Here is a 13450-nt window from a genome sequence, read left to right as displayed (position 1 = left end):
CTAATGTTGAGATGTTTTAGTTTTATATTGTCATCCTTTTTTATTGTTGCATATTGTTTTCTAATTATCATCCACAAGCATTTGTTAATGTCTTTTCCATTTTGCACAGTTTATTCATATAAAGGTACATTTCTTGTATTTGTAGTTTTCTCATTTCTGTAGTATCTAAGAAAATAGTCTTTGGGGAGCAGGACCAACTCTTAATTTTGCTGTCTTCTACAGTGATTTTAAGAGTGACTTTTCCTCCTTAACTGTTTATTGAGTGAATAAATACTGAGTGCTCCCTCTTCTTTAGTACTGTCTTACTGTCATGTATATTAACAATGTTGCATCAAACATTAAAAAATATGAAATCATTCATGAGCGGGAAATATTTGACCAAGATTTTTATTAGTAAATTACAGATATGCAGAGGAGGGAGTAACAAAGTGAAGTCTACTTCCGAAAATACAAAACGAGATGCTTAATGCTGCGTTCATGGTCTGTTAGTTGAAAGTGATTTCTGAGTAACTTTCGCTAAAATATTTTCCACCAAAAGAGCGTCATCTACAGAATTATGTTTTACACACTTAATAAAAAAAATTATTTCAATTTTTTTTGTCTAAAAGTGTTCAATTACTAGATGTGAGTTCAAGTCCTACTAGTATTTAAAAGAAAAATTTCCTGGTATAAAATCTATAATATTTTTCCCTATTCTTTTCCATATCTAATCATTTAGTGTAAGAATTGGTCATTATTCTGAAATAATGTAAAAATGTTTACATTTTTTTTCCTCTTTCAGGTCCTTGTCTGTCTTGATGGTCAGCACATCATCTTTAATATCACAAGATTTTCAAGAACAATTAGTGAACAAAACAGAACTTCTTTTTAACACCATAGATTCTTCCCAGGTCAACATTTCAAGAAGAATAGTACAGTTTCTTCGAAATATTAAATATAATTATTACCCACTATTAGAAAGGTGCAACAAAATATTTTTAAGCAATATGAGTCACCTTGATTTGTATTCCATCAGTAAAATACTTGGTCTATACCAGTGTCTTCAGTTTTATAGTTTTGAGTTTACTCTAAAGGCTAAAAAGAGGCTAATTGAAATAATTCCTCTGTATGATCACCCTGCTAGCTTTGTAAAATTGTTTGTAGCATTGGGACCCATCGCAGGACCTGAAGAGAGAAAACAGTAAGTTCAGCTAAAAATGCTTTATTTTTCTCATTGGGATATATGGAGCCTTCAAGCTAGATCTCCTTGAATCTCTGGAAGGCACAAAAATCACCCTTACACTTTGAAAGAGACAATAATCTCTTAAGCTCTTTTCCTTGGTTCTTTCACTGATTATTCTAATTTACATCTCAAACACCTTCTGCTGTGCTCCAAAGGGTGTTCAGTAACCCTTTGGTGCTGACCAACAGGAAAGTGGATGAAAGAGAACACCATGGAGACCACCATGAAGTGCTGTTATTCTCCCTTACTGGCCCATGCAACTGGATTTACACACAGTCCTGAGACTGTAAAACCCCCCTTTCCCCGAGTCTAAGGTGTGGTATATTCAGAATTAATAGTAGTCCTAACAGTGGACCATTTTACTCTTTGTTGTCTTCATTACATTCATCATCAAAAGCATTTATTATGCACACTGGAATATGTTCCTTCGTCAGATTTGAGTGAAATTCATCTGACTCCTATCTTTTAAGAGTTTCTAGTTCTGCCACATATTGATGTAGATATTTGGGATATACAGAGAAACAAATGTTAAATTAATTCTTGATTTTAGGTTAGAGCAAACAGACAAGTATGATTAGTGGTTCTATCAAGCAAGGGTTCCAGGAGTTGCATAATAGAGAATCTGCATTGTTCCTTGGTTAGGAAAACTTCATGGTGCAAGTTTTATTTTTGAGAGTTCTTAGAATTATTTCAAGAATTTAAGGGCACATCTTCAGAGACTGTATCAAGATGGAAATGATGGTTAGATGTAAATTGGAATTTTTTTTTTTTTTTTTTTGGTCGCCAAGTACTGTTAAAATCTCATGATTAGGCAATGCAAAAGTTGAATTTGATAGAATCCTTGCCTTCAAGGGATTTATATTCTAGTTGGGAGAAGAGAAATATCTACAGTAATTGAAATGTATAAATGCCATAACACAGTTTATGAATAAGTACTAAAATTAGTGACATAAATTAGGTGCTGTGGGTAGGCAGAGAAGCTGAAATGGTTGAGAAAAGTCTCGGAGAAGCTGGGTTTGAAGCCTTTCATAAGGTTTGATAAGGTTTGAACAGGTGAAAAGATGGTGTGGAGCTATCCAGCATGAATAGAAAAAGACTTTTATCCTGCTCTTCTCACATTTCATGTTTGGGGCTGCTTTCTAAATTATTCTAAAAGACAAACTTACGTCTTGACACTTTGATTACTGAACCGTTTTGAATGGTATCAAAATGGACCATCTTTGTAAATTTTCAGTTCATAGTATTATAGCAAGAGCTTAGTGCATAAGGTTTCTGTTAATTATGCAGGTTTATATAATACACATTGACTTACTGGTCAGATCTGATTAGATTTTAAAACATTTGAAGACTGTTAGAATATTGATTATTCCTTAGCTCTCTAGTATTGAATAATCTCACTGAATTGTTGTATTTTATAACCAACCATCCTAACCTTATCTTGTTTGAAAATTGTTAATTAAAATATCCTTTATCTTATTTGAAGAAGCATTTTAAGATTAGATTATGGTATGGCTTTAAATGGTTTGGACAAAAAAATAGTATGTATTTTTCTTTATTTAAGCATTTGTAGTATCTCCCAATTACAAAGGGAGAAAATTAGAATTATGTATTGAATTCAGTTTTGTTTATATTATTTTTTATTCCTTATGCAAGAACTGCTATTAAAAACATTTTTATAGGCTAATCATCTATTTTCAACAGATAAATATTTTTCTTTGCTTTTAGACTTACATCAACCATACTATTGATGTCAGAGGAACTGACCAGCCAGGAAGCACTGGCAGTGGTGGGAGCAATGGAAGAGATGGAAAGCAGAAATTCACGTCTGATTAAAAAGTAGTCTTTCCTTAAATTCATCATATTAAATTTGAGTTGTCATTCTTGTGTATCCATTTTTCAAGGGAAAATTGTTTTCTTTTTATAATCTAGCGGATGCTTTTCAAGAAGTAAGGAATTAACTCTTAAGGCATTGTTTAATTATTGTCTAAACAGTTTGTGTTTCAAACTAGAGATGATGAAATTGTTTATGGCATCTTTCATATCATTTACTGCTGTTATACTCAAGCAGAGCATTATATAATCTAGGAAAATGGAGAGCATAGCACAAGGACCTCTACTTTTCAAAGACAGCTTCTGCAGAACAATTAACATCCTTGTGAACTTGAATTCTCTCACAGCACGATTGTTAGCTTGGAATTACAGTGGTATCTATGGTTGTCTGTCACCATCTTGAGCCAAATCTTAAGAACAGAAAACCTTGTCTTATTCGTTGCTGTTACTCCAGCACAGTCTCTGGCATGAAAGAGCTCCTCAGGAATGTATAATAAATGATGAATGATGTGTGAATAATGTTTTATTCTTTTTTAGAATTGCTTCAGTTCTGCATAAACATTTGGATAACTATAAACCGATAGAATTATTGAAGATAACTCGAGCATTGATTTTTTTACATTTTCAAAGTAAAGAGCTTTTTGTGAAACTCAGAGAATTACTGCATAGGTAAGATTAAATGGAAGTGTGTGTTTAGTCTTTAATTTATAATCCAGCCTCAACATTTGTTTTGTTTAATTATGTGCCAAGTTGCTGGAACTTTTTGGAGGGAGAATTTATTTTTTTTAATTCAGTTTTATTGAGATATAGTCACTTACCATACAGTTATCCATGGTGTACAATCAGCTGTTTCCAGTACCATCAAATAGTTATGCATTCATCACCTCAATCAACTTTTGAACATTTTCCTTTACACCAGAAAGAATAAAAATAAGAATTAAAAATAAAAGTAAAAAAGAACACCCAAATCACCCCTCCATCCCACCCTATTTTTCATTTAGTTTTTGTCCCCATTTTTCTACTGATCCTTCATACACTGGATAAAAGGAGTGTGAGCCACAAGGTTTTCACAATCACACCATCACCCCATGTAAGCTACATAGTTATACAATTGTCGTCAAGAATCATGGCTACTGGGTTGCAGTTTGATAGTTTCAGGTATTTACCTCTAGCTATTCCAATATATTAAAACCTAAAAAGAGATGTACATAGTGCATAAGAATGCCCTCCAGAGTGACCTCTTGACTCCATTTGAAATCTCTCAGCCATTGAAACTTTATTTTGTTTCATTTCTCATCCCCCTTTTGGTCAAGAAGATGTTTTCAATCCCATGATGTCAGGTCCAGGCTCATCCCTGGAAGTCATATCCTGAGTTGCCAGGGAGATTTATACCCCTGGGAGTCAGATCCCATATAGTGGGGGAGGGCAGTGAATTCACCTGTGGAATTGGCTTAGTTAGAGAGAGGCCACATCTGAGCAACAAAGAGGCACTTTAGGGGAGTCTCGGGCACAACCACAAGTAGGCTTAGTGAAAGCAGAGTTTTAAAAACCAGAGTAGTGGCTTGAATGAAATTCAAACCAAATTAGTGTAATCTTTTCCCCTTGACATTTCTCACTACTTGTTGGATTTCTTATTATGATTTCTGAAAGACCAGGCATGGGACTCTATACCATATAAAAAGATTGGCATATAGTTGGAAATGATTGTTATAAGGAAGTGATATGCTGTTACGGTTATGAAGGACTTGAACTGAGAATAAGAGGTGGCATTATGTCAGATGAGAGTTTGACATATTAGGTATGTGTAAGAAAGTTTACCCTTTTCTTGTAGAAATAACTTTCATATTATTATTAAGGTGAGTATATGCATGCTTATTGTTTCTTCATCTTTTTTATATTTACCATGGGATACACAGCCTCTGAATTAAAGATGTTATGTTCTAAATTAAATATTGTAAGGTGGCCCCAAGACATGATTTATTTGGTCTGCACAGTGTTTTTTAACAGATTGAATTACATGGTACTGTTTGCTTATAGGTGTGTTAACAGAAAAATAAGTGCGGGAGTGGGAGCATCAAAGGAGATTTTCTTTACCTGTGATGTTTTATTTCCTTTATAAGAAGACTTTAAGTGAATATGACAGGGTTAAGAGTTATTAATTCTGAGTAGCAGGAGTCCTTATTTATCTCCATACTTTGCATTTTTATCAAAAATTTTTCTGAATTTACTAACTTTTAAAAGTTGGGAAATGCTATATTAAAATCATAGATGCTTCATGCTTCCCCAACTACGGTGTAGGCAGTCTCAAGTAGATGTTAGAAGGAATATAACCTAATTGAACTATTGACATAAATGAAACTGTTGTACTGGAATAATGTTTGTTTTCTTTTTTTCAACTTACTGAAATAAAATATACATAAAACGTGTATATATATATATATACACCCTCCTATTCATTACTCATCCCTACCCCACTCCACCCACAAGGGTGACTACTCTCTCTCTGCTTCTAATGACATAGATTAGTTTTGTACTTTTTTGTAATTGATATATATTGACTCACGCAGTATGATTTCTTTTGTCTGCCTTCTTTTGCTCAACATTTTAATGAGATTTAACCATGTTTTTGTTGTATTCTGTTAGAATGTACAAAAACTTATTTATCCATTTTACTGTTGATGGACATTTGATTTATTTCCAGTTTTTGGCTATTTTTAATACAGCTGTTATGAACATCCTCTTACATATCTTTTGGTGAACATATGTTAGGTGAATATTTACTGAGTAGTGGAATTGCTGGTCCACAGATATGCATATGTTCATCTCCTGCCAAACAGCTTTCTAAATTGGCAGTACCAATTTATACTCCCACCAGCAGAATATGAGCGTTCCTGTCCCTCCAATCCTCACCAACACTTGGTACTTTAAAATTTTTGCCATCCTAATGGCTGTAAAGTGGTATTGTAAATAAACAGTGGATACCTAAGATTTGGAATTTGAGGGAGTATCACAAGGAAAAAACATCATCCGGAGGTTGGAGAGATTTTGTGCATTAGTCTATTTTTGGATGAGTATCACAAAATTGGCCAATAAGGTTGAGAGTTCTGCCCCATAGATCAGTTCTTCAAGCAGATGCAGCTTTATGGGGCTTTCTTTTCTTATAAATAAGAGTATATTAATTTTTTATGATTATAAGAATAAAGTATTCATTTACTGCTTATTGAGTATCTCCTATGGGTCAGGTACTGTGCTGAGTTTTATGTAGAAGGTAGTCATTTTGAAAATTTTGGAAAATGTAAAAATATGAAGAAAAGAGTAAAAATCATTCATAAACCCATTCATTTACTGTCACAATTTGGTTTATTTCCTGTGGTGTGTATACACACACACATGCACATACATGTACACACATACTTTTTTGTATAGTTGAGAATCATGGACATACATTTTTTAATCCATTTAAAAAATATTTAACCTTATAAATATCTTCCCACATAATTAACTTTTTGTAAATCTTTTTAATGGCTGTATAATCCCTATCAAGTGGCTGTCCTATGTAATTCACTTAACTATTCCCCACCTTTGGGTATTTAGATTGTTTTCAATTTTTAGCCATATTAAAAATGTGATGTATAGCATATGCACATCTTTGCCCACATTTTAGATTATTTTCATAGATTAGTTTCCTAGATAAGGATTGACCGTATCAAACGATATATTTTTAAGGCTCTTGTGCCATACTGCTACATTATTTTCCAGAAAGGTTACACCAGCTTTTTAATAATAGCACATGAGAATGCCTATACAAATGCACCTGTGCTAGTGCGAATGTTATGATTCTTTTAAAATGTTAATTTAGTATTCAAAAAAGTAATTCCATTTTGTTTTTAATTTAGATTTATTTGATTTTCCCTTTTGACTGTTTCTAAATCTGAATATTCTTTAAAAGTTCCTAGTATTTTATTTGTTTTTTAAAAATTGCTGTCATGTGGAACTCTTGCCCTATGGGTTTGGGAAAGGAGGAGTAGAAAATGGGGTCAATTGGATGCCATGTGTTTTGGGTTTTTAAAGGTTAGATCGCCTATATAGCCAAAGTATGAAGAGAATCAGTTTTATTAAGTGAGCAATGTATGCTAGGGACTGTTCTATGTCATACCAGCTCTTGCCAATCATTTCAGAAATTCAGCCCAAATTCTGCCTCCAGCAGCAGCACTGAAAACATTGTTGAGACACTGACATTTTTTCCAGGGAGAATGGTTTAATTTTTGCATTAAACAAACTTGTGTTGTGCTTCAGAATATCTTGGGCTTCCTTTAATAATCCCTTGTGGACCTGTCATCTTTGAATACACCTAACCCTTCAGAATCAACTCCCATTTTTAAGCCTACCACACCTATTAATTATAATAATTATTATATATTAATAATATTAATAGATTTTGGTTTTTTTGATGATGTATTAATTTTATTCTTTTCATTTTTCTCCCCTTCGTAGTTATTTGAAAATTAGTGTTAGACCTAGTGAGATTTCCGTCCTGGTCTGTGCTATTTCCATGCTTCCTTCTCCTCACCTAGATGAAGTGGAGATGTCCCGAATTGAAGGAATTTTACCACAGTGTGACCTAAATGATCTGAATGTTTTTGCCACATCTGTCTTAAGATGGATTCAGTATGATCATATGAATCTGGATAGTATTACTGGGAAACAACTGAAACTGCTGCAAAAATTAGATCACTATGGTCGGCAGAGACTACTAAAAAGCAACAATTTGGATCAGTTATGGGAGGAAATGAAATCTGTAAAAGGAGACTGGTTTGCTGAGTCACTTCTTGAAGAAACAATTGCTACATTACATCGTTTGATGGATGAAATTAATTACACAAATGTTGCAAGGATTGCATCTTTTATTTCTAGAACTAATTACTTAAGTACTTTGCTACTTGATAAGATAGTCTCAGTGGTCATTCAGCAGATTGAAAAGGTAAAATTTCAATGTTACATATTAATTTTATACAGTTGTTAATTTCTAGTGGCATACTTTTTATGATAAGTGCTTTGAGAACTTGGGATAGAATTTGAATTTTAAAAACTAAACTCTGGTTTCTGGTTTAGCCATTTGTTGTTTCTGCCCTTTTACTGGTCCCTAAAACCGCTTTCTTACCCCAGCATTGCCAGTTTGGGGAGAAATGCAATCATCCTTTGGTTCATTACAATATTGTTAAAGTTCAGCAGTCAAATTCACTGACTAGAAGGAAATACTTAAAAATAATAATAGTACTATTAGGAGATTAGAGTATGAGTGACTTTGTTTTTCCTTTTTCTTATTTTCTATAATCCTGTGATACTACTTTTACTGTTTAGAAACCGTTATATTCAAAAGTGTGAGATAATTGTGAAAACAAAAAATTTATAAGGTATTCTCTGACTTCTGTGCTGTTAAATTGTCCTTGTATCTTCTTACTGATTTATTTCTGGAACTAATCTCTAGAGTGCTGCTTTTTGGAATTATGTGAGAAGAAGCTCACTTAAAAATTTTCTACTTTATATTCAGGATAAGGCTTTTACTTAGAAGAATGTATTTCTCACAAATGAATATAAAAGTATGTCTTGTTTGTTTAGCATAGTGCTTGGCAGTATTAAGTAATATATGAGTGAGTGAATACTGAAACAGAAGAGGAATGAATGAAAGAAAAATATATGCTAATGATAATAAATAATAATGATGATAATAATAAATATTAGCATAGAACTATACGCTAATGAAATAGAAACTTCCTTAATTACATAATGTGATGATTCTGTAAAAGCACTGAGTTTCATAGAAATTAGTTGGGCAGTTTCCTGTTCCTTTTAAATGACATATAAATTCTGAAACAGGATTTTGTACCTAACAAATTGATTTGTAGGTTGTCTGATTTTTTTTTCCTGCATTAACATTTTTAGAATTACTAGTAATTATGGTGTAAACAGCATGGATAGGAAAATTATTCAATAAAAAGATGATACATTCTCTATTTAACTATGGGCTGTTGAAAAAATAATAATTAGGTTAAAATTTTTGTTTTGATTTACTGAAGTTTAAACTACAAATTTTTGGTTTTGTTTATACAGATCCATCCTTTTTCAGTCTCTGCTATTATTCTTCCATTCAGCACCTTGAACTATGATCCACCTCAAAGGGATGAATTTTTTGGAATTTGCGTTCAACACCTTAATTCTTACTTGAGTAGGTATATTATTTGGTATTACATTGACTCAGTAGGTAAGAGGACATGTTGTGACTGGGCTAATGGATATCTTTCAGTTAAAGGATAGCCACAACATTCTTATGCACTATATAGATAACACCTCTTAGGCTTTAATGTATTGGAATAGCTAGAAGTAAATACCTGAAACTACCAAATTCCAACCCAGCAGTCTGGACTCCTGAAGACAATTATATAATAATGTAGATTACAAGGGGTGACAGTGTGATTGTGAAGACCTTGTGGATCACACCCCCTTTATCTAGTGTGTGGATGAGTGGAGGAATGAGGATAAAAACTAAAGGACAAATGGGGTGGGATGGGAGGATGATTTGGGTGTTTTTTTTCACTTTTATTTTTTATTCTTGTTCTGGGTCTTTCTGATGTAAGGAAAATGTTCGGAGATAGATTGTGGTGATGAACGCATAGCTATGTTATCATACTATGGACAGTGGATTGTGTGTCATGGATGATTGTATGGTGTGTGAATGTATTTCAATAAAACTGAATTTAATTAAAAAAAAAAGATAGCCACAATAGCCATGAGTTCTATACCTAAAGGGGAAAAGTTTTCTATTCATTTTTTTTAAATTCAATTTTATTGAGATATATTCAAATACCATACAGTCATCCAAAGTGTACAGTTTTTTACAGTACCATCATATAGTTGTATATTCATCACCCCAATCTATTTTTTGAACATTTTCCTTGTACCAGAAAAAGTGAAAATAAGAACAAAAAAATAAAAGTAGAAAAGAACACTCACATCATCATCTCCCACCCCCTCACCCCCGTTTTTCATTTAGTTTTTTGTCCCCATTTTTCTACTCATCCATCCATGTACTGGATAAAGGGAGTGTGATCCACGAGGGTTTCACAATCGCACTGTCACCCCTTGTAAGCTACATTGCTCTACAACCATATTCTAGAGTCAAGGCTACTGGGTTGGAGTTTGGTAGTTTCAGGTATTTACTTCTAACTATTCCAATATATTAAAACCTAATAAGTATTATCTATATAGTGCGTAAGAATGTTCACTGGAGTGACCTCTTTACTCTATTTGAAATCTCTCAGCCACTGAAGCTTTATTTCATTTCATTTTGCATCCCCCTTTGGTCAAGAAGATTTTCTCATTTCCACAGTGTCGGGTCTAGATTCATTCCTGGGAGTCATATCCCACGTTGCCAGGGAGATTCACACCCCTGGGAGTCAGATCCCACGTGGGGGGGGGGGGCAGTTGGCTTAGCTAGAGAGAGAGGGTCACATCTGAGTAACAAAAAGGTACTCAGGGGGAGACTCTTAGGCACAATTATAAGCAGGTTTAGCCTCTTCTTTGCAGTAACGAGCTTCATAAGGGCAAGTCCCATGATAGAGGGCTCGGTACATCAAACCACCAGTCTTCAATGTTTGTGAAGACATCAGCAACAATCCAGGTGAGGAAGCCCAACACTTCTGCATTTTCCCTCAGCTCTTCAGGGGGGCCCTGCATATATATTTTTATTCTCTGTCCAGTTTACTTTGGGATGTATCTCTGTTTCACACTAACCTATGCAAACCTACCAGGTCTCACTTCCTATTAAAAGTTCCATGTAATTATGGTATTTGAACAAACTGTGTGAGTTAAATTGTTTAGGAAATATAGATCTTGCACCAACTAAATATCTCTTCCCTTGGTCTCATATGGAATTTGAAGTTTTAAAACGCAGTCACTATTGTCCTTTACCCTTTGGCCCGATTTGCCCTAGTCCTAACCACATCTTCTTCAATCATATCTCTAGTTGAAGTCTGGACTCTTTTTCAGCTTTTTTAACAGTTGCTATATGTGTTTATACTGACATTCATATCTGCCAAGTTCTAGCTCTGAATTTCAGGTGTCATACAGATACCCAAAGTTCCGGGGTTCGATCAGGTTGCACACAAAGGGATCAGCATCTGAGAATCTGGAGATAGCCATTATAATTCAGGAATAGATGTGACTGTTGTAAGAGCTTACAATTTAGGGACCGTTACAATAAGCTTTTCCCTGATAAGCTGTGCTCTAAGGTTCAATTCTGAGTTTACACATTGTAGTTAGTCCACACTGATGAGGCATTATAGTGCTTGCCTTTGTTTCTGGCGTACTTCACTCAAAATGCTGTCTACAGGATCCATTCACCTCCTTGTGTGTCTCACAGCTTCACTCCTTATTGCAGTTGCTCAGTATTCCATTGTATGCACGCACAACAGTTCACCCTTCGGCCACCTCCACCCATTGCAAATCATGCATACTCTCTCCATAAATGCTAGTGTGCAGATGTCCATTCATGTCCTTCCTGTTAGCTCCTCCAAGTAAATGCCCCCTAATGAGGTTGCAGGACCTTACGGCACCCACCTGCTTAGCTTCGTGTGGAACTACCCCACTGTCCTCCAGAAAGGCTATACCATTCTGCCTTCTAACCAATGGTGAATATGTACATCCCTCTCTCCTTGCTTTCATCAGGATTTTTATCCCTGTTTATATTTTTCCATACAATTTTATAGAGCTATATTCACATACCATATAATTATTCACAGTGTATAGTCAGTTCACGGTATCATCATACAGTTGTGCATTTATCACCATATTCAGCACTTGAACGTATTGATTACTATGAAAAAAAAAGGTTTTTTTCTATTTGTTTTTGAAACTTTTTTATTATGAAAAATATCAAACTTACAGAAAAATTGATACAACAAAGAACACCTATATATTCACTGTAGATTCAACAGTGGTTAACATTTTGTCCTATTTGCTTTATCTATTTGTCTCTTACTCTCTTATTTTTTTCTGAACCATTTCAAAGTAAGTTGTAGGCATTATGACCTTTCACCCTTTATTATTTTAGTATACACCTCGTAGATAAGGATTTTTTCCTATCTAACCACAATACAATTATCACACCTACGAAAATTAGGGAAAATAATTCCCTAATATCTAATACACAATCCATGTTTAAATCGCCCAGTTGTTCCCTGTTGTATTTCAAAGCTGTTGTTTTGGCCCTGATGGAAACAAAGTTCACTTATTACATTTGATTGTTATCTCTTTAATCATTTATTCTATAATATTCTCTCACTTTTTTTTTCTTTTTTTTTTTTTTTTGGCATTTACTTTTGGGGGAAGCTTTTTGTTTTTTTTCCAGTGTTATTATCGAAGTTCTCAAATGTACAGAAAGTGGAAAGAACAGTATAACAAACATCTGTATGCTGTATACCCATAATCTAGCTGGAATAATTATACACATTTTGCCACATTTGCTTTGTGGTGTGTGTGTGTGTGTGTGTGTGTGTGTGTGTGTGTGTGTGTGTGTGTGTGGCAAACCATTTGAAGTATCACTCCTAAAGAGTTCAGGTTTATAAGGACATTTTCTTTTTAACCAAAATACCATTATCATACCTAATACGATTAACAAGTCCCTAATATAATACTTCATCCATAACCACATTTTCCCAGTTGCCACCAAATTGGTTTTTATAACTTTCATTAAGCAACCAACACTTCGTTATATCACTTTCTCCCCATATTCTTTTTTTTTAATTGACATTTATTTTTTTTTATCTTCATTTTATTGAGATATAGTCACATACCATGCAGTCATACAAAACAAATCGTACTTTCGATTGTTTACAGTACCATTACATAGTTGTACATTCATCACCTAAATCAATCCCTGACACCTTCATTAGCACACACACAAAAATAACAAGAATAATAATTAGAGTGAAAAAGAGCAGTTGAAGTAAAAAAGAACACTGGGTACCTTTGTCTGTTTGTTTCCTTCCCCTATTTTTCTACTCATCCATCCATAAACTAGACAAAGTGGAGTGTGGTCCTTATGGCTTTCCCAATCCCATTGTCACCCCTCATAAGCTACATTTTTATACAACTGTCTTCGAGATTTATGGGTTCTGGGTTGTAGTTTGATAGTTTCAAGTATCCACCACCAGCTACCCCAATTCTTTAGAACCTAAAAAAGGTTGTCTAAATTGTGCGTAAGAGTGCCCACCAGAGTGACCTCTCGGCTCCTTTTGGAATCTCTCTGCCACTGAAGCTTATTTCATTTCCTTTCACATCCCCCTTTTGGTCAAGAAGATGTTCTCTGTCCCACGATGCCAGGTCTACATTCCTCCCCGG

General features: G+C 34.2%; 1 protein-coding gene across 4 annotated transcripts in view; it reads left to right on the top strand.

Moving 5' to 3' along the window:
• FASTKD1 (FAST kinase domains 1) overlaps positions 1-13450 on the top strand; it is a 54789-nt gene that overhangs the window by 22867 nt on the left and 18472 nt on the right. For all 4 annotated transcript variants that reach the window (XR_005218966.1, XM_037850514.1, XM_037850513.1 and 1 more), the window contains 5 exons: positions 782-1180; positions 2948-3058; positions 3590-3721; positions 7547-8033; positions 9164-9278. Coding sequence is in view for 3 of the 4 variants with exons in the window: in XM_037850514.1 (XP_037706442.1) it covers positions 782-1180; positions 2948-3058; positions 3590-3721; positions 7547-8033; positions 9164-9278 (1244 nt within the window). In the remaining variant the exon portion in view is untranslated. The remainder of the gene's footprint in view (positions 1-781; positions 1181-2947; positions 3059-3589; positions 3722-7546; positions 8034-9163; positions 9279-13450) is intronic.

Source organism: Choloepus didactylus, chromosome 9 (genome assembly GCF_015220235.1).
Source record: "Choloepus didactylus isolate mChoDid1 chromosome 9, mChoDid1.pri, whole genome shotgun sequence".
NCBI lineage: Eukaryota > Metazoa > Chordata > Mammalia > Pilosa > Megalonychidae > Choloepus > Choloepus didactylus.
Note: the sequence above shows the minus strand (reverse complement) of the source record. Positions and strands in the feature narration are given on the sequence as shown.